This window comes from Ictidomys tridecemlineatus, chromosome X (genome assembly GCF_052094955.1).
Source record: "Ictidomys tridecemlineatus isolate mIctTri1 chromosome X, mIctTri1.hap1, whole genome shotgun sequence".
NCBI classification, from domain to species: Eukaryota; Metazoa; Chordata; class Mammalia; order Rodentia; family Sciuridae; genus Ictidomys; species Ictidomys tridecemlineatus.
In genome coordinates, this window is record NC_135493.1 from 60,539,511 (window position 1) to 60,561,997 (window position 22,487).

The 22,487-nt window shown below is 31.9% G+C and overlaps 1 protein-coding gene across 13 annotated transcripts in view; it reads right to left on the reverse strand.

Moving 5' to 3' along the window:
• Dach2 (dachshund family transcription factor 2) overlaps positions 1 to 22,487 on the reverse strand; it is a 488,288-nt gene that overhangs the window by 327,839 nt on the left and 137,962 nt on the right. For 3 of the 13 annotated variants that reach the window (XM_005328846.4, XM_005328845.4, XM_021728777.3), the window contains exon 2: positions 20,875 to 20,913. The exons of the other annotated variants lie outside the window; for them this stretch is intronic. In XM_005328846.4, coding sequence (XP_005328903.2) covers positions 20,875 to 20,913 — 39 coding nt within the window. The remainder of the gene's footprint in view (positions 1 to 20,874; positions 20,914 to 22,487) is intronic. 13 annotated transcript variants of the gene reach the window in all.

The following is a 22,487-nucleotide window of genomic DNA, read 5'->3' on the forward strand; positions in this document are numbered from 1 at the left end:
ATTATTAAATATTTCTCATCACTGGTCAAGTTGTATTCACATGCTATCATAAGAAAGTTTCTACAGTTTCTAATATGTGGAATTGAGAATCCATCACTATTTAATATTATATAGTACCAACTGTTAATTTTGTTTTGAACCTTGGGTATTGTGACTTCATACCACTCAACTATAAAATGTGATAAAAGACATACTACACTTTCAGTCAAATGGGATATGTTTAAATCCAAGAATATGGAATTTACTAATTACAGAACCCATGATATTTGTTTCTTCATCTAAAAAAAAGGATAGAGAAAATTAATAGTTTGGGAGTATTGGAAATATTTGTAGAAATTCTAAGTCAATGCAGTTTCATTAGCAGCCACCCTAATAGACTTCTTAAATAAATTTACAATACTGTAAATATAACATTTTAGTGTTATTTTAAGCAGAGTCTTTGAGCATCTTTTCTTGCTACTCTTTCCCTAGCCTTAAAAAGTCAATGTATGCTTTGGATAAAGCATTTTTCTATTGAAGAAAAAATAATAACATATAATAATGTTTTAATGTTTAAAGCATTAAGTGCATATTTTCTGCAGTAGCAGAAACCTTTTTATATTTTATTTATTTATTTTTATATGATGCTGAGGATCGAATCCAGGGCCTCTTACGTGCTAGGAAATCACTCGACCACTGAGCCACAATCCCAGCCAGAAACACTTTTTATTTATTTTTAATTTCTTGAATAACTCATGGAAAATCTACTCTTTCTACCAATTATGATTTCTCCTGTCCTCAAAGGATGTGAAAATATTGAGTGTGAAATATACAATTTTTTAGTATTTTCATTGTATCATTTATTATTTTACATGGAAAAATGCTTTTTAAGGGTTCTCTGGATACTTATATGACCTTATTGTGTCAGGATGAAATTATAGAAATTGTTCTCAGTTTTTAAAATCTTTACTAGAAATACTTTTTAATAAATACAACCTTGATTCTCTAAAGAATAATCAAGGGATGTTATGACTCATCATTTTCAAAGGTGACTGTGTGTGATGTTTTCCTTCTTTTACAAGGAACTTCCTGTATATTGAACTTGTCCTTGTTCCCTAGAGCTTACAAATATAGTGAGACAAGTACATGCACAGCCTGGAGAGCTGAACTTTTCCATCCTCTCATTCAATCCTACTTATAAGACTTTTAATAAGATCCATAAAGATGACAGTCAGACATTACCACATGCTTAACAGTATATGAACCTACATAAGAGTTGGTTCTTTACTCTTCTACATCCTTCATATTATTGGGCTAAGGACAATGTAGGTATATCCTTTGTTCTTCATTGTTGCTTCCAGATCATTTTCATTCCTTCCCTCATAAAACTTTCAGCTATGAACATCATGTTATCAAAATATATTGCAACCCTCCCCACTTTTGGAGTCATCTACTGATTTACATGTCACTCTTTCTCATTTATGAAAATTTTAGCCATCAAGACCCTCCCCTGACTCTAACCTTCTTGTTATAATCCTTGGTTTAATCCTCCTAGTAGAGGAGGTGATATGATATTAAATATCATATCACCCCTCTATCCAAAGCCCTCCAATGGCTTCTCATTTTTTTTAAGTAAAAGCAAGAATTTACATGTTCTGGTCCCCATTTCACCTCTTTTGTCTAATCTATTACTGAATTCCTCATTCAAGCTTTTCCAAATATACTGACTTTTGCTGTTCTTTAAGAGTCAAGTCTTCAGCATCAGGATCTTTATACTTACTGCTCCTGTTACCTGGTGCATTCTTGCTCTAGATGCCCTCATTACTGGTTCCATTATTTCTTTTAAGTCTTTTCTCAAAAGATACCTCAATGATAACTTTCAATACACTCCATTCCTCAAATTCCTTCCCACTTTCATTTTTCTCTTTAGCACTTACTGTTTTAGGATAATATATATATATATAATATTAATTGCATATGGGAACAATAGCTTTATTTTATTTATTTGAATATTTTTTAGTTGTAGTTGGACATGATACCTTTATTTTATTTATTCATTTATTTTTTATATGGTGCTGAGGATCGAACCCAACACCTTGCATGTACTAGGTGAGCACTCTACTGCTGAGCCACAGCCAAGCCCTATTTATTTATTTTATATGGTGCTGAGGATCAAACCCACTACCTCACACATGCTAGGCAAGTGCTCTACCACTGAGCTACAACCCCAGCCCTATATATATTTTTAAATATTTATTTTTCATTGTAGTTGGATACAATACCTTTATTCTATTTATTATTATGTGGTGCTGAAGATGGAACCCAGGGCCTCGGGTGTGCTAGGTGAGTGCTCTACCGCTGAGCCACAACCTCAGCCCCCCAGCCATATATATTTTATGAGTTTATCTTATCTATTGTTGGACTGCACCCAATATAATATGTTCCTAGTGTCCAGAGATATTTTTTCTGTCTGCTCTGTTTGTTACTATGTGTGTACTATCTGGAAGTGCCTGAAATATAGAGGTGCCCAATAAATGCTTTATAGATAAACTGATACAAAGAACAGATATGACTGGAACACAGTAAAGAGTGCAATAAAGGTTCAGAAAAGGGGACAAATTCGGAGAGAAGTTCAAGTCAGGGTTCAAAAGGAAAGATAGTTAGAATCTAGGCCTTAAAAGACAGAGAAAGCAGAGATTAAAAGTAGCTACAGTAAAAGTCCCTTTTCTAATTTTATTTATTTATTTATTTTATTGATTTTATTTTTTAAATACATAACATATACAGAGTTACAAAAAATGGTGTTGTGAATGAATAATTATGGTTGCAATGCATTCCACTATTGTCATTATGTAAGAAAAAAATACATGACAGTGGAATGCATTACAATTCTTATTACACATATAGAGCACACTTTTTCATATCTCTGTATATAAAGTATGTTCACACCAATTCATGTCTTCATACATGTACTTGGATAATGATGTCCCTCACATTCCACCATTATTGCTAACCCCCTGCTCCCTCCCTTCCCCTCCCACCTCTCTGCCCTTTTCTAATTTTATTCTAAAAAGATTGAATTTAATTATATTTAAATATCAATCAATTTGCTTACATAAAAGATTCAATATTAGATTGGTTTCTGGTCTATAATGTTTTATATGTTTATGAAATCACATCAGCATTTAGCTCTTGCCTCTTATGTATACTGAGGTAGCCAACCAAATATTGATAGATATTTATTGAATAATATTGCCTCACTAGTTTAATTATTCTTTCATTTACCTTTTGCTAGCTAAATGTCACTGATTGTTGATGTTGTTCATGAGTTGTGCAATATTGATATTCTCTCATACTGTTTTTGTCTATTTATAAAACAGCTAAGTGATTCCACCCTTTTTCTTCCTTAAAGTTACTGTCAACTTCATGTGAAAAATGCACATGTGTAATAACTAATCACATCAAAGAAATTATCCTAATTATCTAAAATACATTTATTAATTATATGCCCTTTAACTAAAGCTACCAAATACCTGGAAAGGTTCTCCCTTAAAAATATGTGAATGGGATTGCTTAGAAGGAAATACTGTATAGTATATTAGAAATCATTTATTCTAAATGGGACTTCACCTAGTCATGTGATGCTGTTAGAGATAGTGTTAAAAATCAGAAAGTATGTTCATGTAAACTTTCAGTTAAGATTCATTTATAATAATGCCCTGCTTATACCTAAGATGTCCCAATTAAATTCAATGGCAGTGGCACTCACATCAATAGTAAAAGAAGATTGTGTAAAGTAGGGATCATGCCCACATATAATAAATAGATTACAAATATAAAACATTTTCCTAAGCACACTACACTTTACTGAATCACTGAATCAAAGCAAACTGTATGTGGAATATATGAAAGAATATCTGAAACTTGAATTCTTAGTTATGTAATATAATCACAAAACACTCCAGACATCCCTGGGCTGTATTTTCTGAACTTGGTTCTGAACAACTTACGTACATGATGTTTTATATATCTTAAGGCAAGCCAAAAGGGATTTGCATTCTTATAAATTAATGGACATCACTTATTTCATTTTTTAAAAACTCTATTATCTTTTATGGAAATCTCTTGACACACCTGTTTTTTTTCAAAAGTTTGGCATTAAAAACAAAAATATTTCATAGTTTATAAGCAAAAGAGTTTTCATATTAGTTAACAGATTGAAAATATCTAATGTTTCAGAAGTAATACTTTTTCATCAGGAAGGCTTTCCTATAATAATGAAACTTGACTAGCATCAATTAAATACATTTTAAATTATTCAGACTGCTTAGTACTTACTCAATAACAATGATGCTCTACTCTATTTGATAAACATAATTGATGTTCTTTAAAAATATTAGGGCATTAATTCTGGATATAAACATAAGACTATATTAATTCTAAGAGACAACTCTCACACCTCTGTTAATGATTCCCCAATGATAATAATAATACTGACAACTAATTATCATAACCTAATATTTATTTAGTACTTACTATTATGTCATTAAAAGATGAGTAAGACAGTCTTTCCTCCAAGGAATGTTCAATATACCAGATATTATAATGCAAATACCTATGCAATTGTAGCATTTGGCAGTATAGGAGAGGTGCAAAATAGAAAACTTAAATGCTATAGGAGTTCAGAGGAGGTAGGTGATCATCATTCCTCTAAATCATAATAAGAGTGTTGATAGTAAAGGTGGCAGATGTATTGGAATACACTATTTCCAAGGAGACCAAGGATGGAAAGGACATTCATAGCAATGGAAATAATACTAATAATTACCGTTTATTAAGTATTAACTATATATGTGTCATACTGGTATAAAGATAAGTGTTTTAGCCAGGTGTTGTGATGCATGCCTATAATCCCAATGGCTCTGGAGGCTGAGACAAGAGGATCATGAGTTCAAAGCCAGCCTCAGCAAAAGTGAGGTGTTAAGCAACTCAGTGAGACCCTGTAAATAAAATAGAAAACAGGGCTGGGGATGTGGCTTAGTGGTTGAGTGCTCCTGAGTTGAATTCCCAGTTCCAAAAAATAAAATAAAATAAAATAAAATACAAGTGTTTTATGTGTATTTACTCATTTAATCCTGATCGAGTTGGTACTCAAATCTTTCTCCATTTCCCAGATAGATAGTTTAGTGGCCTGCTCACAGTCACAGAGCTAGCAATTTCACCCTGAAAACTATTTCTAGATCTTTCAAGGAATCACCAAGTCAGTGGAAATAAATTCTCATTACCTGACTTCTCAAATTAAAGCTTCACTGTCAACTCTCCAATTTTTGTTCCCATTCCCTCTAGAAATCATGTTTGACTCTACTATCACAATCCACATGGAATCAGCAACTAGGCTCTAGGATTCTCACTTTGAGGCCTCTCTCATTTACTTCCTCTTCATTACCACAGTTGTTATACATCATTAAACATATCATTATACTCTTTTTTAGCTTAGCATTCCAAATACCCACCAACCTATATACTTCTTTAAGAAGCGTTTATTGTGCCTCAAACAACATGCTGGGAAATGTTGATACAAAGATGGGATAAAATATGGTTCTCGCATTCCACGAGTCAAGATGAGAGGTTTATGTAGAATGATGAGCAGTTTAAGTAGGAGGAAAGGAAAAGGTATGGCAAGAAGGGAAACAGAAGTATGTTCCAAAGTAGAGAAAGCATTCATGAAATTTTAAAAATAAAAGGGAAAATTGAGTGCTTAAGAACTTCAAAGTGATTGAATTGATAGTAAGGGAGAAAGTAACTTGAGATGAGATTGGCAATGTGGGCAGAGGTTAGAGCTTACAAGGTAGCATTTCACATTTTTCAGCCTCAGCATTACTGACATCTAAGGCCAGATAATCATTTGCTTTGAGGGAGCTTCTTTGTGTATTATAGGATATTTAGTAGCATTCCTGGTTGCTACTAACCAGATGCCAGTAGCTCCATCACCACCTAGGGTTGCAAAGAACAATGTCTTCAAATACTGCCAAATGTGCTGTGTGAGCAAAATCATCTCCAGATGAAAACCACTGGCAAAGGGTTTTGAAAGCCTTGTACATGTTCGAACTTTATTCTAAGAGCTAGAGGAATAATGGTATGTAGCCAGATGGAAGAAGGATTTATTTTCAAGATTAGTCAAAAATGGAGGCAGAGAAGCAAATCAGATGAGTATCTTAAAATTTTTCTTACTATTTTCCAGCACTACCACTTCAGTATAAGTGAGATAGTGTTCTTTAAAGTTCTCATGATATACCATTATTTCTACATTTCTGGCTTTGTTCACATAGGCTCTTAAAACCCCAAATAATACTCCATTTAATTATTCACATCTCCCAAATTCATTTAAGCTCTGGTTCCAATATTCTTACTTCCTTATTTATTATCCTTTACAAAACCATTTTAGACTAACTTTTCCCTTCACCTTAAATAGTTTAATTTTATGCCTGCAGTGTGTATATAATACAATATCACATTTTCTTTATTTCGGGCTTATTTTGGATTGAGTAATGCTTATAGTATTTCTGTCAATTAATCATAAACTCCTAGAAAACAGAAATAATATGTTCTAACCTTATATATTTTCCAGGTCACTGAGTAAGAATTTGTGCCAAGAACAGGTGACATTTTAATTAAGACTCACGCATAACTTATTAAAATGTATAACATGTATACCTTTCAAGTAAGCAATTCTAATAGAAATATATTTCAAAAGATGATAAGAAAATAAGTATAAGATAAATAACAAAAATAGTACCTGTTACAGCAAAATGTTGAAGAAAACATAATATTCAATAGAGGAAATAAAAAATAAAATAGTCTATTGCAACATACCATTTTTCATGCGTATGTGACTTCTCCACTATCTATGATTTGAAATCAAAATTAATTTATTTTCTTATATCAGCTGAGATAAATCATTATTATACTGACTGGAAGGCTCCATTTTCTTAACTGTTAACTGGGAACAAAATTACAAACTCAGCAGAGTTAGGGATCCCACACTGAGCAGCCTTCCACAGCCTTATAGGAAATATATAAATTGAAAAAATGAGCAAAGATCTTTGTATAATTGGCTATGCAATCCTCTGAAGGAAATGCGTATTACAGATTTCTTATCCTGACAAAAGATGACAAATGTTTCTAAAATTCTTTATATACATATTTTAAACATATTTTTAAAATGTTTTAAACCATATTTTAAACGTATATAAAAGCTAGATAAACTTTGATGTACATACTTATGTTATACTTATGGTATTTACATCTGATAGTTTCAGTATTTTGCAGCAATTATCTCCAATTTTTGATGTTACTACAAATTTTTGTAGATCATTGTTAAATTCCAATGGAAAGGACATCAAAATGATAACTTTGTCTAGCCCTTTGTTTCAACCACATAAATGGCTGAATAATCTAGGAACTTTTATAGGTCTAAATTTCAAATGGTCTTTCTTTTTCAATGAATTGGCAATAAAATCAAGGCAGAAGGTTCACTATATTTTCAATATTTTAAATAATATACAATTGAAATGATGATATATGGTCACTTCTAAGAAATGGTAACATCTTACACCTTGGCCCACCAAACACATTAAAACCACTCTAGAATACCAAATTATACACACATTCTATTTTTATAAAGACATCAACATTAAAATCAAACTTAAAAAATAATCTGTCTTGGTAATTCAAAGCAGTCAAGGTGCAGTACACTCCTTCTTCTCTTTCCTCACTTCCTACATAAGAATATTATCAGATACCATAACTTTAAACAATCTAACAGCTTGTACTCAAACTTAAGAGAGGCATTACATATTTTCTTTGAAAGGTTAAGTGGACAGAAACAAATCTGTCCATTCTCAGCTCTTGAACATGCTTACTAGTTTAGCAGCGATTTTTTACCAAAGATTTTACCAGCTTTCACTTTGTCAGATGATTCTGAAAATCTCCACAATGCTTCTACCCTGTTAAATGAGATCTAATGGATTAAGATATGAGTAGACCTTCTTGTATGTCATGTTGGAGACTTTTCACAGGCACCCGCAAACCCCTGATATAAAAGTAACCAAGGGGTGCCAATGATGAAAGACTTTGTTGCCATGGTGTCATCTCATAAATCATCAATTATTGTCTCTTATTATGAATGTGACAGCCACATACTGTCATAAAAGGATTTGCATTTTCATCTAGATTTAAGAATTTTTTCAAGACATCATTTGCTTTGTAAAAGAAATGTCATGACAACCGTCAAATACTTAAGCTTGTTATCAAGTATTCAAGCATTCATTTGGACTTTGTTAGTTTGGCATTTTGTCATTCTAACCCCTTTTGCATTACTGAGGAGTTTATCTTTACAGTTCATAAATATATTTCTAAACATAGGTATATAGTGTAATAGGCTAAATCTAACACAAGCAATGGAACTCTTTTGGTTGCTATGACAACCTAAACTGATCAATTTCCTGTCACTGTTTTAAAAGAGGCACTCTCCTGTGGCCATAAATACTAATTACAAACGCAAGCCGTTTGCTAACATGTTCAGCTTACAGATTAAAGCAGTTCATGCCTAATTTATCATTTAACATGTCCTCCCACATTTGTAGTGTGGTACAGAATGAATAATAACTTCACTTGTTTACAACATATTCAACTTAATTTTACTAATTATTTTTGCAGTTGTTGGAATTCAGCTATGCTACTACAAATTCAGTAAACTTGATAGATTTGCAAAACTCAAGGAAGGATTCCTAGATGTAATTTCTGGATTCAAGTTGAAATGTTTCCTTAAAACTCCCTGCAACTGTTCATTTAAAAGAAGGTGGTTACATTTTACCTAGAAAAGTTTTGAAATTCAAGAGCACACATGAAATAAGAGTCTTGTCCCAACGTGTATTCCTTTACATTAAATAAAGAACTAATATATTTAATTAAAACCTGTAGTTGAACAATATATGAAAAATACAAGGTGATGTTCAAAATGGACAATATATGAAAATTACAAGGTGATATTCAAAATGGACAATCTAGCTCTTGATAGAGGAAAATAACTCCATCAAGGCATTCAGTCATAGTATTATAATTTTAAGCCTTGCCTTGTCCAACCACACGCATATTTTATACAAGCCTCAAATTCTATGCTTCACGTTTTGAGCCAGAAGTAGGGATAGGATGAGAGACTTGCTAACTATTTCTAAGTGTGAAGAAGAGCAATGCTACTAAATTGTTAAACTATCCCTGAAGAACAGCTCAGACCAACAATTACAGAAATGTTAGGACATCATTATCCCATCTGGAGTTTATTTTTTAACTAAAACATTTTTCTGTTCTTCAGAATTCATGAATTACATGATGGAAAAAGGTATACTAATATTTATCATATGATTTAAATATTAAAAAGAACCCCTAAACTATCTTGCCCATTCATTGTCTCACTATCCCCAAGTCTAATATTTTAAATTTCAAATATTTTTTGTTTTTCTTTTTTTTTCAGTTGTAGATGGACCCAATACCTTTATTTTATTTATTTATTTTTACGTGGTGCTAAGGACAGAACCAAGTGCCTCACAAATGCTAGGTAAGTGCTCTACCACTGAGTTACAACCACAAACCCCAAGCTGAGAATTTGATTTAAATATTTTTGCAAATTCCAAAGTTGAACGGGTACTCCCCAGACTTTAAATATTCACCTAACATTTCTAGGAAGGCTGGAAACTTCTCAAATTCAAACATAATAAACATGTTCCAGTTTATTTTCTGAAAAGAGCAGCTGGAATCTAAAAAAAGTTTACCTCTGGGAATACATGCTGAATATGTTGTTTTGTGGAGAATTAGGCAAAATAGAAGATGTGAGGCCACACAACACTTCTCACCAAAGTCTACAATTTAACAGGGACTGCCATGTCACCTCCATCACAACTTTGCCTTGTCTTCGGTTTTACAAAAGGGATCCTTCCCATAACTACTGTTAATCAACACAAATTATACATCCAAAGAAAGTAAAAATCCTTTAGTGGGTCTCCTGTGGTTACACAAGAAGGAGTAACAAAGCACTTCCAACTGCTTCTCAACCCAGCAGCTGTAGCCTCAACACTCTAGGGCTCTGAGGGCCTTCTGACAGCCTGTGCTCACAGGTGCTTCTCTTCTTCTAGCACTAGCTCAGTGACTCTGCAGCAGGAATTTTACATCACCATAGTGTGGAGGTGAAAGCTTCAGTGCCTTTATTTCAAAAGAAAATCTGGTCAGCTTGAAGCAATGAAAACTAATCAGAAGGCAGCCAGCCATTGGCTGTGAGCACATGTTCAATAAAACAAAGGCTGGAATCAAAAGTTTAAGGGTCTTTTTAGTTTTTAAGGTTTCTTCAGTTTTGTAGGTTTTTTGCATATATATAGCCAATTCAATGTAGATTTCTCCCTACATCCTGTCACGTGGATACCAAATCTCAAAAAGCAATTTATAAAATGCCATAAACTGCTTACAACATGTGCAGAGGGACAGGAAATAAGTAATAGTAAAATAATTCAATTGTTCAATAAATACTTATTGATGATCGAAGACCAAATGTCAGGGAAATATGCTATATATTAGAGATACAATGGTTATAAAAGCCAAGGCATGGCATCTACTGCTTATTATACTAGCACTGAATTGAGCATTTAAAAGGAATTCTTACAAACGTAAGTTTGCACATTTTTTGCTCTTCACAATAATCCTCTAAGATGCAATCTTAGGTTCATTTTATGGATAAGATAATTGTAGATATTAAGTTACATGCCTATAGTAATAGAGCTAGCTGATGGCACAATGTGGAATTTAACACAAGATTTCTGAATACAAATTCAAGACTCTTACCATTGTAACACCATTTCCAAAAGTTTGTTTTATGAATATTAGCTTCATGAACAAAACATTTCCTTTAATAAAAAAAAGACTGAAAACATTCTATGTGGTGTCTTCTCCTATTTATTCATAAAACAAATTAACTAATTATGGAGTGTGAGAACACCTGCAGTAAATACATTTGTTTATTTAATCCCATACTCCCTGAATTTATTTTGTTCCCAATCCTCTATGAGGAAAAATGAATCCTCCATGACTCAGGAACTGATGGTAAGCTCGTTTATTGGGATCAGATTAGAAGGGCGGGTTCCTGGAATGACAAATATGTTCTAGAATTGCATAGCATATTTATAAATCTATGCATAACAATGTGTGTGGCTACAGAAGACTATATAAGGCTTTTGGTCCTTTTCTTAATCGATATTATTAGAGCAATGGGGAAAGATGTATATGGTAAAAGAATAAGGTTGATATGCATTAATGGGATGATGGTAAATTTAGAGCACTAACAAGAAAATGAAGCTGAGGGTCCCTGACCCTCTTTCTTGGCCACTTTAATATTTTCCTTATGATTAAGATTAAAATTTCCCAAACTACTACTTGGAAAACTTACTGATTCTAGGCATGTAAAATATTCTAGTGCAAGACAGTAAGAAATGCACACACACATACACACACACAAAAAAAAAATCCACAATGTTGATGACATGTCAAAGGTACACAAGAGCCAAATGAAAGAGTTCCCAATAACCAAAGATAGGACAATTTCAGCAATAAGATAAATATTGTAGTATCTCACTATAACCCAAAGTATAAAATATATACTTATGAATCTGTACTGTTATAAATAAATGATTAAATAAACAATTGGAGAAAAAGAAACAAATCTCCTAGGCAAGACATTTCCAAATACTTTGCATACAGGAACTGCCTTCCAAAGACTCTCAAAGAGTACCTACACTATAGAAAGGAGTTGGGGTGGTGCAGGGTGGGGGTGGAGACAGGTAATTTTGCAATGGAGAAATCTGACAAAACTTTGTAGTCTTCCTTCCCAAAATATATATTCCAAATTTAATCATAAGAAAATCATCAGACAAGCCCCAATATGGTCTATTATATAAAACCTGACCAGTACTTTAAAAAATTGTGGAAGAGAAAAACTGTCGCAATCAAAGGGAGTAAAAAGACATGTCAACTAAACGTAATGTGGTATCCGGCATCCTAGAACAAATACAGGTCACTAGGGAAAAACTGAGGAAGTGTGAATAAAATATGAACTTTAAAACAATTTGCCAATGATGGTTCTTTAATTTTGACAAATTAATTTTAACATTAGTAACAGAAGGAACTGGATAGAAGTTATATTGGAATTCTGTACAATCTTTGCAATTTTTCTGTTAACTGTATAAGTGTTCTAAAATAAAACATTTACTTAAAAAAATACAAACTGGGATATATGCAGCTCAATAATAGAGCACATGCTTAGGATGCACAAGGCCCTGGGTTTAATGCCCAGCACAGAGAAAGGTAACCAAACACATACACAATGTCTCTAACTATGTTTGCACCAGGCCCACTTTATTATAAAATCATTTTACCCCTACATTCACTGGAGTCTAATTTAGTTCCCAAATCACAAGTGACTTATGAAGGAGAGCTGAACAAACTAAATTAAGTGAAGAGCAATTTGTTTTTAATGCTACAAAATGTAAAATATGTACAGACTACTTTTAAATGAACTGTTTAAATCGGATGTCCTAAATTCCTTTACAAAATATTTTTAATCCAGGAGATGTTTTCATTCCAAATGTAATTCATTATTAAAAAGTTAAAACCACTATCTTTTTTTCCTGGATAATATATCAGATACAACAATATATGAGTTAATGAATATTTGTAAAACAGCATAAAGCATCTAATAACACCATTTTTGTAATGTAAGTTAGATACTTTTTAAGAAGCATGACAATATAGATCTGTTCACCAACTACATTATTACGCTAATATACTGCTTTTCTAGAACTAATAAATTAAAAGGAAAATGTTCATATGAAAAGAAAATCAAAGAATAATCTTACTTATACATTTAAATACAACTATTCTGTAAAAGAAAATTCTGTAATGATAAATAAGTTCTAAATTCTTTTCAGTACTCCCAATTATAAAGCATGATTGCTGTTATTAAAAGGATTCAACATGTTATATTTTAATAGCTTTTATATATTTAAAAATTTGAGAGCACTATACGTATCAGAGGATCCAGTGATATGTTTCATGAATTTTAAGTAATATGCCACTTGTATAAATTTATTGATTGAGCAATACATATTTTTATATCTCAGCTTTCTATTTAAAAAAAACATTTTTTACATTTTATTGATGATTCATTTCATACACTTCATCTCTTGAACAATAAAAGTAGTTTTAAAAGTCCAAATGATAATCTAAGGTAACAACATCTGTGGAGTTCTAATATGCTAGGAGGGCAAGAACCCTTTGAGGAAGCAAATTCTTTGTATTGAAAACTTGGTGTTATCAAAAACAGAAGGCAAGACATGTCTTTAGGGCACTTAAAATTTATCTGCAGGACTTCAGTGCACGTTGCCATGGAACATAATTCCTTCAAGGACTACAAACCAATGAACGGCCATTTTGGAATAATAGTCCCATTTCTTAACATTATTTTGTACCATTCATCAAGATGTATTACAAACCATACCAATTTAGGGACAATGCATTGCCTTTTCTAATGCATTCATACTGGGTCTTAGAATCAACTCCATTTTAGCAACTAATTAGTTACACTGACAAACTTTTAAGAATAGGGCTATACAATTTTAGAAAATGTCACCACTTTCTTTGTAAATTAATGATATGTTCCCCATTGCACAATAATAGGTGGTTATCAGACTTTCCTCTTTATTCTGTCTCAGTCATTTAGTTAAAACTACCCTGCGCCTCCAGAGAAATTCATGGTCTGTCACCCTACTCACTGGTGTCTAGATTTATGGATATTTTAGCAGTCCCTTCATTTTCACATCACCAGGCAACTCTTTGGAGTTTAAAAGAAAGGACAGACTTCACCTGAACATTCAGACAAGTATCCTGCTACAAAAGTCTGGATTTTTTTTTCCACAATTCCACTTTGCTTTTATTTTTAAAGAAACACAGCCTGAGACCTAATGTAATGCACCTTCACATTATTAAATGAAACATGCAGAACATTGCATTATTATGCTACACATGGCTAAGAAATTTTAGTATTCACAGGATTATGGTAATTAAGTCTTCCTTCACTTTGGGTGATGTGACACTTGCTTGACTATAATGTCATTCCACTTAAAGTCTGTGTAAACAACATTATCTTAGTCACTCTGCATTACATTTCCAACTGTGAGCAAAATTACAAGGTCAGAGTGGACAAGAATGTAGGTAATCCCAAGGAAACATCATGTAAATGACTTGCTCAGGGTTCAAACTGGGTTTTTAATAGTAACACAAAGGAATATTTTCTGTAGTAATATCATAGTATTATTATCTAGATGCCATCTGTGTCAAAGCACATAAGTTTACTTGGGAGCAGTAGTAAGACAAAATTGTTCATGATTTTGATGTTTTGTAGATAAAAGACAAATGTTGTTTGCCAAGGCTCCATTCAATCCAACAAAACTATGGATCCTCAGTAAACATTAGTACATGTAATGATTGAAACTGGTTTTGTGAAGAAAGAGTCACCAAAATCTCAAATACATATAGTAATTTTTACAAATGTATGTGGTAAAGTCAATACACAATTTTGTCTTTCCTCCTTTCTTCTTTTTAATAAATTTTGAAGAACCATAATATTTTTTTTTTCTCAAAGAGCACTGATTCCTCAATAGCCTTGGAAATCACTTAGTGAAATATGTCCAAGAAGTGCTGTTTCAAAATGCTCTGAATCTATATCTTTGAAACTTGCTTAAAGGTTTTGGGATATCTTGTTTTTTATGTGCTTTAACTAGTGCTATTGAAAAAGTTGGATTAAATCTCCATATAGTATATGTAAGATCTGGGTAAAGATAATCTAGAATACCCTGGTAGAGTTTTTTCTTCACTGAACCCATAGAAGTAGCATAGTAAACAAAATACTTGCTTCCAGAAATATGTTTAAACTGAAAAAATAGAGGGCCAATTAGCAAAAATAGCAATAAAAGTTATTAAATATGAGCCCTACAATCAGTTCTCAAACAGGCCAAAATGGATAAAACACTCAAAAGCAATTTATGTGGGATTCTATGAGTTTATTGTCACATTAAATAAGATATATGCATGTAAATTATATTAATCTAGAGATCATACGAACAAACTGTGTGAACCATAATTTTTGTCTAGTTTTGGATGTTGAAGTTCTGTAGGAGGTCAATTCAACTTCTAGAATTGCCATAATCAAAATGTTCTCTCAGGACTACTCATAGAAAGAGAGACCCCCTAAAAGTATCTTCATTACCATAGATTACATGATTTAGGTCTTTTTAAACAGAATTTTACCTTCCATATGTACAACTTCACTCATAGCATAACCAATGTTCAATATCATTGTAGACAAAAAGAACTTTCTGTATAAAATCATTGATATCTTGAACTAGAGAGAGACTCTACTTGTATATGTGTGTTTGATATATTTGCAACTCTGGGGATTTAAATAAGATCAGTTTCTACTGATTCCATTTTCTATTTCAGTTTTTTAAATTATTCTAGATGAATGTTCTTTCCAGCACCCATAAAATATAATAAACCCTGAAAACTCTGTATTAAATATCAGAGCAAAGATACAGATCTTTCTAATGAAAAGTCTCTCCAAAACACAAACTCCAGTTACATTTCACCTTATCCAAAAAAAAAAAGAAAAAGAAAAGAACATACTGAATAGTCCTCCCTCTACCTTAAACAGTTACGTGGAACACCATGAAAGCACTGATGGAATCAAACAGTAAGTGAGCTGAAAATATTGAATATTCTCTTCTCTGAACGTGTAAAAGATGCATCTGAAAGCAAATACAATGTCATAACAAAGAGTGTTTGAGCTTTCACTGTATTTCACTATTTGTAATGTGATGCTTCAGAGTGGGAAAAACTGGAAATGAATTCAAGATTCCGTAGCACCACTGTCTAGTCCCTATAATAATATTTTATTATATTATTAATATTCTCCCTCATCCCACCCCCAATATTCCTTGAAATAGGAGAAACACAAAGATAAATTAGGTAAACCTGTGAACTTAACCAATCCATAGGACATTACAAAAATTTTCATGAACTGATCAAACTTAATTTTTGTCTTTATGTTTTACGCACAGGTGAAATATAACTTCAAGGAAAAGTGAAGATATATCTTAAAGATCAAAGGTTATGGTGTTTCTCTAAGACTTGTTTACTCCAATACTTAAGGCCTAAAACCACACAGTGATTTACAGGGTGGTTTCAAGTCCATCGACTTTTGAAATTTTTCCACTAGAAATCTTCTATATACACCACACTCTCTCACCAAATGAGGAGTTATATGAAAGTGCTTCATAACCAGAAAGATATGGTTATATTTATTATGATAAATGCTTTAAAATGAAGAATAAAACACAAATAATATCAGTAGATACTATTATGTGCATTAAATGATTAGAAGAAATGTTTCAGCTGTATGTGTGTAATGATGAAGATGATTACTAAAAATGATTATTTTTTTATTCAAAATGATTATTTGTTAAAAAATGTCTACTATATTGGCAAGAATGTGGGGAAATGGAAATTCTTGTACAATGCTGGTGGACACAAAACATGATGTGCAGTTTGTAATGACAAAAAATTGGAACCAACCTAAATGTCCATTGATATAGAAAATAATAATCACACACTCTGACATATTCATACACTGAAATATAACAATGGATAATTAGAAGAATGAATCAACTAGATCTACATGTATTAATGTGGATAAGTCTCAAAACCAGAGCAAGCACAATTATAAAGGATGATATATTACCAGAACTTTAGGTGCATTTTAAAAACACAAAGATCATATTGCTTGCATATAACTTTAAAATTTCAAAGCAATGAAACACATCAACTTTAAGATAGTATGAAGGATGGAAAAGAAAGGAAATTATTGTTACTAAAATATCATTAATATTTTACAGATGCAATTTTTTAAAATTGTGTTATGAGTCAAATGGAGGCCTGGAAATTTGTCCACAGGCATCTTATTATTTTTTACTCTTTCTATTTGAACTATTTTATAATTAATCTTGCACTATCAAAATGTTAAAAAAGTGATTTCAGAATAAAAATATCATTTTAAATATGCCAGAAATATGTATATATTTGTGTATAGGTGTATGTATGTGTATGTGTATGGGTATATATACATATTTGTATGTATATAAGAAATTAGGTGTGTTAATAATAAGTTTTATACCAGTTCACAGGTTATATAATATATAGGTCCAAAGCCTTTGCACTTTGAAATCCCATTGCCTTCATTCAAATGCTAGTTCTCATATTTAAGGTTGGATGTTCTTGGATGAGTCACTGAACCTTCTCTGCAACTTGGTATCATCATCTGTAAAACAAGGATTATAATAACAACACCTACTTTGTAGGGTTGTTAGCATGATTTAATGAACTAAAATACAGAACATCACTTCCTATCATGTTTGATGAACATTAAATATTATTACATCTGGCAAAAGAAAAGACAATTGTTCATCAATTTTTATCTTAAATTGTCTTTATTTATTTGTTTAAACTGGTCAAATTTTAGTTAATAGGTTTAATTAATCCGTATATTTAAACATATTTCATTCTTTTCATGGAACAAATTAATTATGGTCAAAACTAATTATTAGGGGCTGTGGTGTGACTCAGTGGTAGAATATTCACCTGGCATGAATGAGGCACTGGGTTTGATCCTCAACACCATATAAAAATAAAATTAAGGTATTTTGTCTATCTACAACTATATAAATATATATATATATACAAAAAATAATTATTATTATTAGAAAGGGCAGCACCATCCACACAAATTTAAATAAATATCAACAGTTTTGTACATTATCATTTGTGTTGAACAGTTTTCAATTTCTCATCTTTCACATGTGTCATTATATGAAAACATCAACTATAATAAACATCAACAAATGAGGTTTTTCTAGTTCATTTTGGATTTGAGATTGAGCTTTATTATCTTTTGGATTTTTTTTTTTAAGTTTTCAAAGTTTTTGAGTTTCTCATGAGAAATGACAATGTTAACTTACTATCCCAACTGAGGATTTATGGTGCAGATCATAGAAGTCTTTAAAGCAGGTTTAGCAGTGGGGTGTTTTTCTTTTCGTTTTTTTTTTTTTTTTCCTAGAGAGATTGGAATTTAATTGTTTCCTTTTTAGACAAATATACTTTTGGGTTGCCAGTGATGAAAGGGGCATACAGATGTCAAAAGCATTGTAGCACAGTGGGATTATGTGCTAAGGTCCAGGGCAGGACAGACAAACAAGCAAAGTCTCAGATCAGTCAAACAGTTACCTCTTAATAAAATCTCAAATGACCAACTTTTGTTTTGTCTTTGCCAATGTCCACCAAAAGTTCAGATGAAGTTTTGTTGTGTTAACTACTTACATTTCTTTTATTTTTTATTTTAACCATTTGTATAAATAAAGGAATTTTTAAAGATGGAATTGAAACTTTGTTTAAAGGCAAACCAATTTAAAATAAAACAACACATGGTATACATATGCCTTTCTTCCTATTAAAGCAAAACAAATTAGGCTTTAAATAGAAACTTTAATTATGTTATGTAACAGAACTGTGCTTAAATATTCTCTTTTGGTCATGGCAGTAATGATTTGTTTCACATTGCATTTCGTTGATAAACATTAAAGCAAAAATAATCATAATTTTAATTTTCAAACCACTTTAAAAGTAAAACTACATTGGATATTTCTATGTATTTAAAAAAATTACAAAGTGCATGACCACCATTTTGAGTACCAGAACCCCACTTACTATTTATTTACTTTACATGATTTTTTATCATCAAGCATTTCAGGTACATTTTATAGCAAACTATGGTTTTTTGTTTTGTTTTTTGTTATTTCAGTAACTATTTACAATTTAGAGCAGAGATCACAAACTGATATCCCATGGACTGAATCTAGATCACATATGCATTTTGTTTTGTCTGAAAAGTGTTGTTTTTTATTATTATTAAATTATTTACCAATATGTAAGGTTTGGAGAATTTCATATAAAAGTTTGTCTTCACAGCTTCTCTTAAAAGTAAGACCTTAACAACACTAAATCAACATTCCCACATAGGAGCAATCAGCTTAGGTGAGTAGTAACTACCACTTTTAGAAGAAAAATACATATTTTTAGTTCACCATATTCACTTCTACTCCCTATTGCTTATAGTCTTTCATTTATATCACCAGCCTTGCCTCCATAGGCATCAGGGTTTGTGGGCCCCCTGGTTCTCTATGGTTTAAGTGATTTAATACATATATTTTCAAAAACAATTCATGGTTTTCTCATATTTCAGCAAGTGCAAAATCTTATAAAACTCATATGTACATATGTAATGTGTGCTTTGATAACCTAAAAATGAATCTATATATCTATAAATACAGTTACACTTAATTAAGAGTTAATTTACATGTAATTTTACTAGAAAAAATAAAAATAAAAGCAAGTTTCAATTCCTGACTTCAATTACATTTATATAAAATCAGAAATAGTTTCAATATCAAAACTTAAACTCAAAATTAAATCCATCTCATTCAGTTAAAATCAATGATTAATAATTTTTGTTGGTTTTTAGTGTCCACAGCTTTGATGTCATAGTTGAACACAAAGTTTTACACTTAAGGAGGTACATTCACTGCTTCAGTGGGAATTATTTAGTATGCATGATATTTAAGACTAATTTTAATTCTCATTTTCTATATTAAAAACTTAAAACAATAAATCACATCCCCATCTCCCCCAAAGCCCTATTACATTTGTCTTATAAAAAATATGGACAAAACTTGCATCAAGGGCAGTCTTAAAGGAAGGGGGAAAAAACATTATCAAACAGTGATTTCTTCTGAAAAGGGTATGTGAAAGAGAATCGGGACTCTATTGCCAGGCAATAACAAATGTACATCAGGATCAGTGTTCCACTCCTCCCTTGTCTCTGAGTCACTACCCATTCTTTTCTGAATAACAAACTGAAAGAATGAGGCTTGGAATAATATGCTATCTCTATTTGTAATTTAACTGAAATTCCATAGATATTTCAGGAGGTTTCAAATGTAAAGCTTCCTGGACTTCCAACTATTTTCAAAATACATTACTGGGGAAAAAAAAAGAATTTCAGATATTGTAGAAGTACTAGCATGTCTACAAAATATAACTGTCCCTACTGCTTAGAACTTGGGAAGTCTAGTTCTTTTCCATGCTGTAGCACACTTAATAGCCTGTGCTACCCTGCAAAAGTGAATGTACCTTCCTAAGCATTTCCCAGCCAAGGGGTAGGTGGACATCTGAAGTACTTTGCCATTATTTTACATAAGTATTACAATTTTTATGTCAGTGACCCGCTAGGCCCCATCAACTTTTTTCTCTAGCTTCTGTTTTAGTTTCCAGGGAGGGAGTTGCTCCCTGTGACTGCCAATCATCATCTCACTGTATGATCCTGGGATTCATTTCCAGTTAATAGATATAAATGATTACTAACTGGAAATAGTGAAACAGTGGAGACCTCAAATACTTAAAATGCTCGAATGGAAAGATTGACTCTAATAGGCTATATGGATTTCATTTTTCTTATCATCAATAAAGGACTAAGTAAGATTCAACATTTGCTGCTGAAAATTCTAAGAGGCTCCCCTTTCCTATCTTAGGAAGTATAGTCTAGGGAACAAGATCATGGAAGTTGGGTTTAATCTGTACAGGCTCCAGGACATTCTCAGGAAGTTGATTTTTAAAAAATAAATACATAAATACCTGTTTACAGCTTGTTTTCTGGTCATTTGCCTCTTCCTTCTAAAAGGAGAGTGTAGCAAAAAATAAATAAATAAAACTGGTTAATTGAGAGTTCTGGTTAGTTAGCTTCCAATTAATTAAGGCTTTATTATATTTCACAAAAAAATCTTCTTAAATTCTGCAGAAATTTTAGATAGGTTACACACAATGAAAAACCAGCAGGGAAGAACACAAAGAAGGTAGGAAAGCCTGAATTGCTATTAGATAGTTTTTTAAATATATGGATAATGTTATTACATTCAGGTTTAATCCCAATTGAGTAAAAAATAATGTGAAATGTCATGTGGTTTAGGGCTTTTCTCTATATGAAGGCAAGGAAATAAAGTTATAGATTTCTGTTGAAGAAAATGGCCTCGGGTCGTAACAATTCCAAAAAACTATTCAGCAATATTATGTCTTTTCCCTTCCTTTCGAGAATCTTTCTTCCCATCCCATTGGGTATTCCACTACTTTTGAGGAGAGAAAAAAATGTGTATTTTTTTCTCCTTTTTTAAATTCAGTTAACAGTATGACGAAAATAAGTTATCACACAGCTCACTCTGTACTTATTTCTGGAGAAATACTGAACTATCTTACTTATTTCCCACAAGGGTTACACATTCACACACACACTCACACACACACACACACACTCACACACACACACACAGTCATACAAACATCCATACAAAATAAAATTAAACACATAAAGAAGAGATCAATAAAAATCTCACAAAGTTAGCTTAGTTAACAAAACAACCATTTTCTTTCTTTTTTAAAAGTTTGTTTTATAGTTGTAGATGGATAGAATGCCTTTATTTTATTTGTTTACTTTAATGTGATGCTAAGGATCAAACCCAGTGCCTCACGCAAGGTAGGCAAGCGCTCTGCCACTGAGTAACAATCCCAGCCCACCAATCTCTTTTAATTATTTTTATTTGTAGGTAGACACAATACCTTTATTTATTTATTTATTTTTATGTGGTGCTAAGGACCAAACTCAGTGCTTCACATGTCCTAGGTGAGCACTCTACCACTGAGCTACAACTTAGCCCCACAAAATAGCCAAGCTTACCAGTAGTATATTACTTTTCAGTGTTCCCCAATCATTTAGTAAAGAACAACAAAAATCTAAACAAACATGCTAAAAAAATCTATAAGGACTACAATCTTTCTCTTTTGGATATTAATGCATTTCTTAGTAGCAAAGAAACAGGAATCTCCTATGATGATCACAACAAATAATTGTGGTTGGTTCATCACTCCCTTTATTAAAATGACCTTTCAGGCTTTTTGTTGTTGATTTTTTTTAAATTACATGTTTATTTCTTAAAAAAGAAATGGCTTCTGTGCTTCAAAAGTTTGTAGAAAGGTGTCTCAATTTAAGAAATGCAAACCTTTATCTAGTACTGGGGAAAAGAGTGAAAGGGAAGGTGAGCCTTTTTTTAATCTACTTTTATATCTGTCATTTCATTGTTAAAAATATTTGATTTGGCTTTACAGTTTGGTCATTCAATCATTTTTGCAATGACAATCTTCTTAAATATGATATACTCATAAAAATCAAATCAATAATAATGCATGCTTCCTTAATC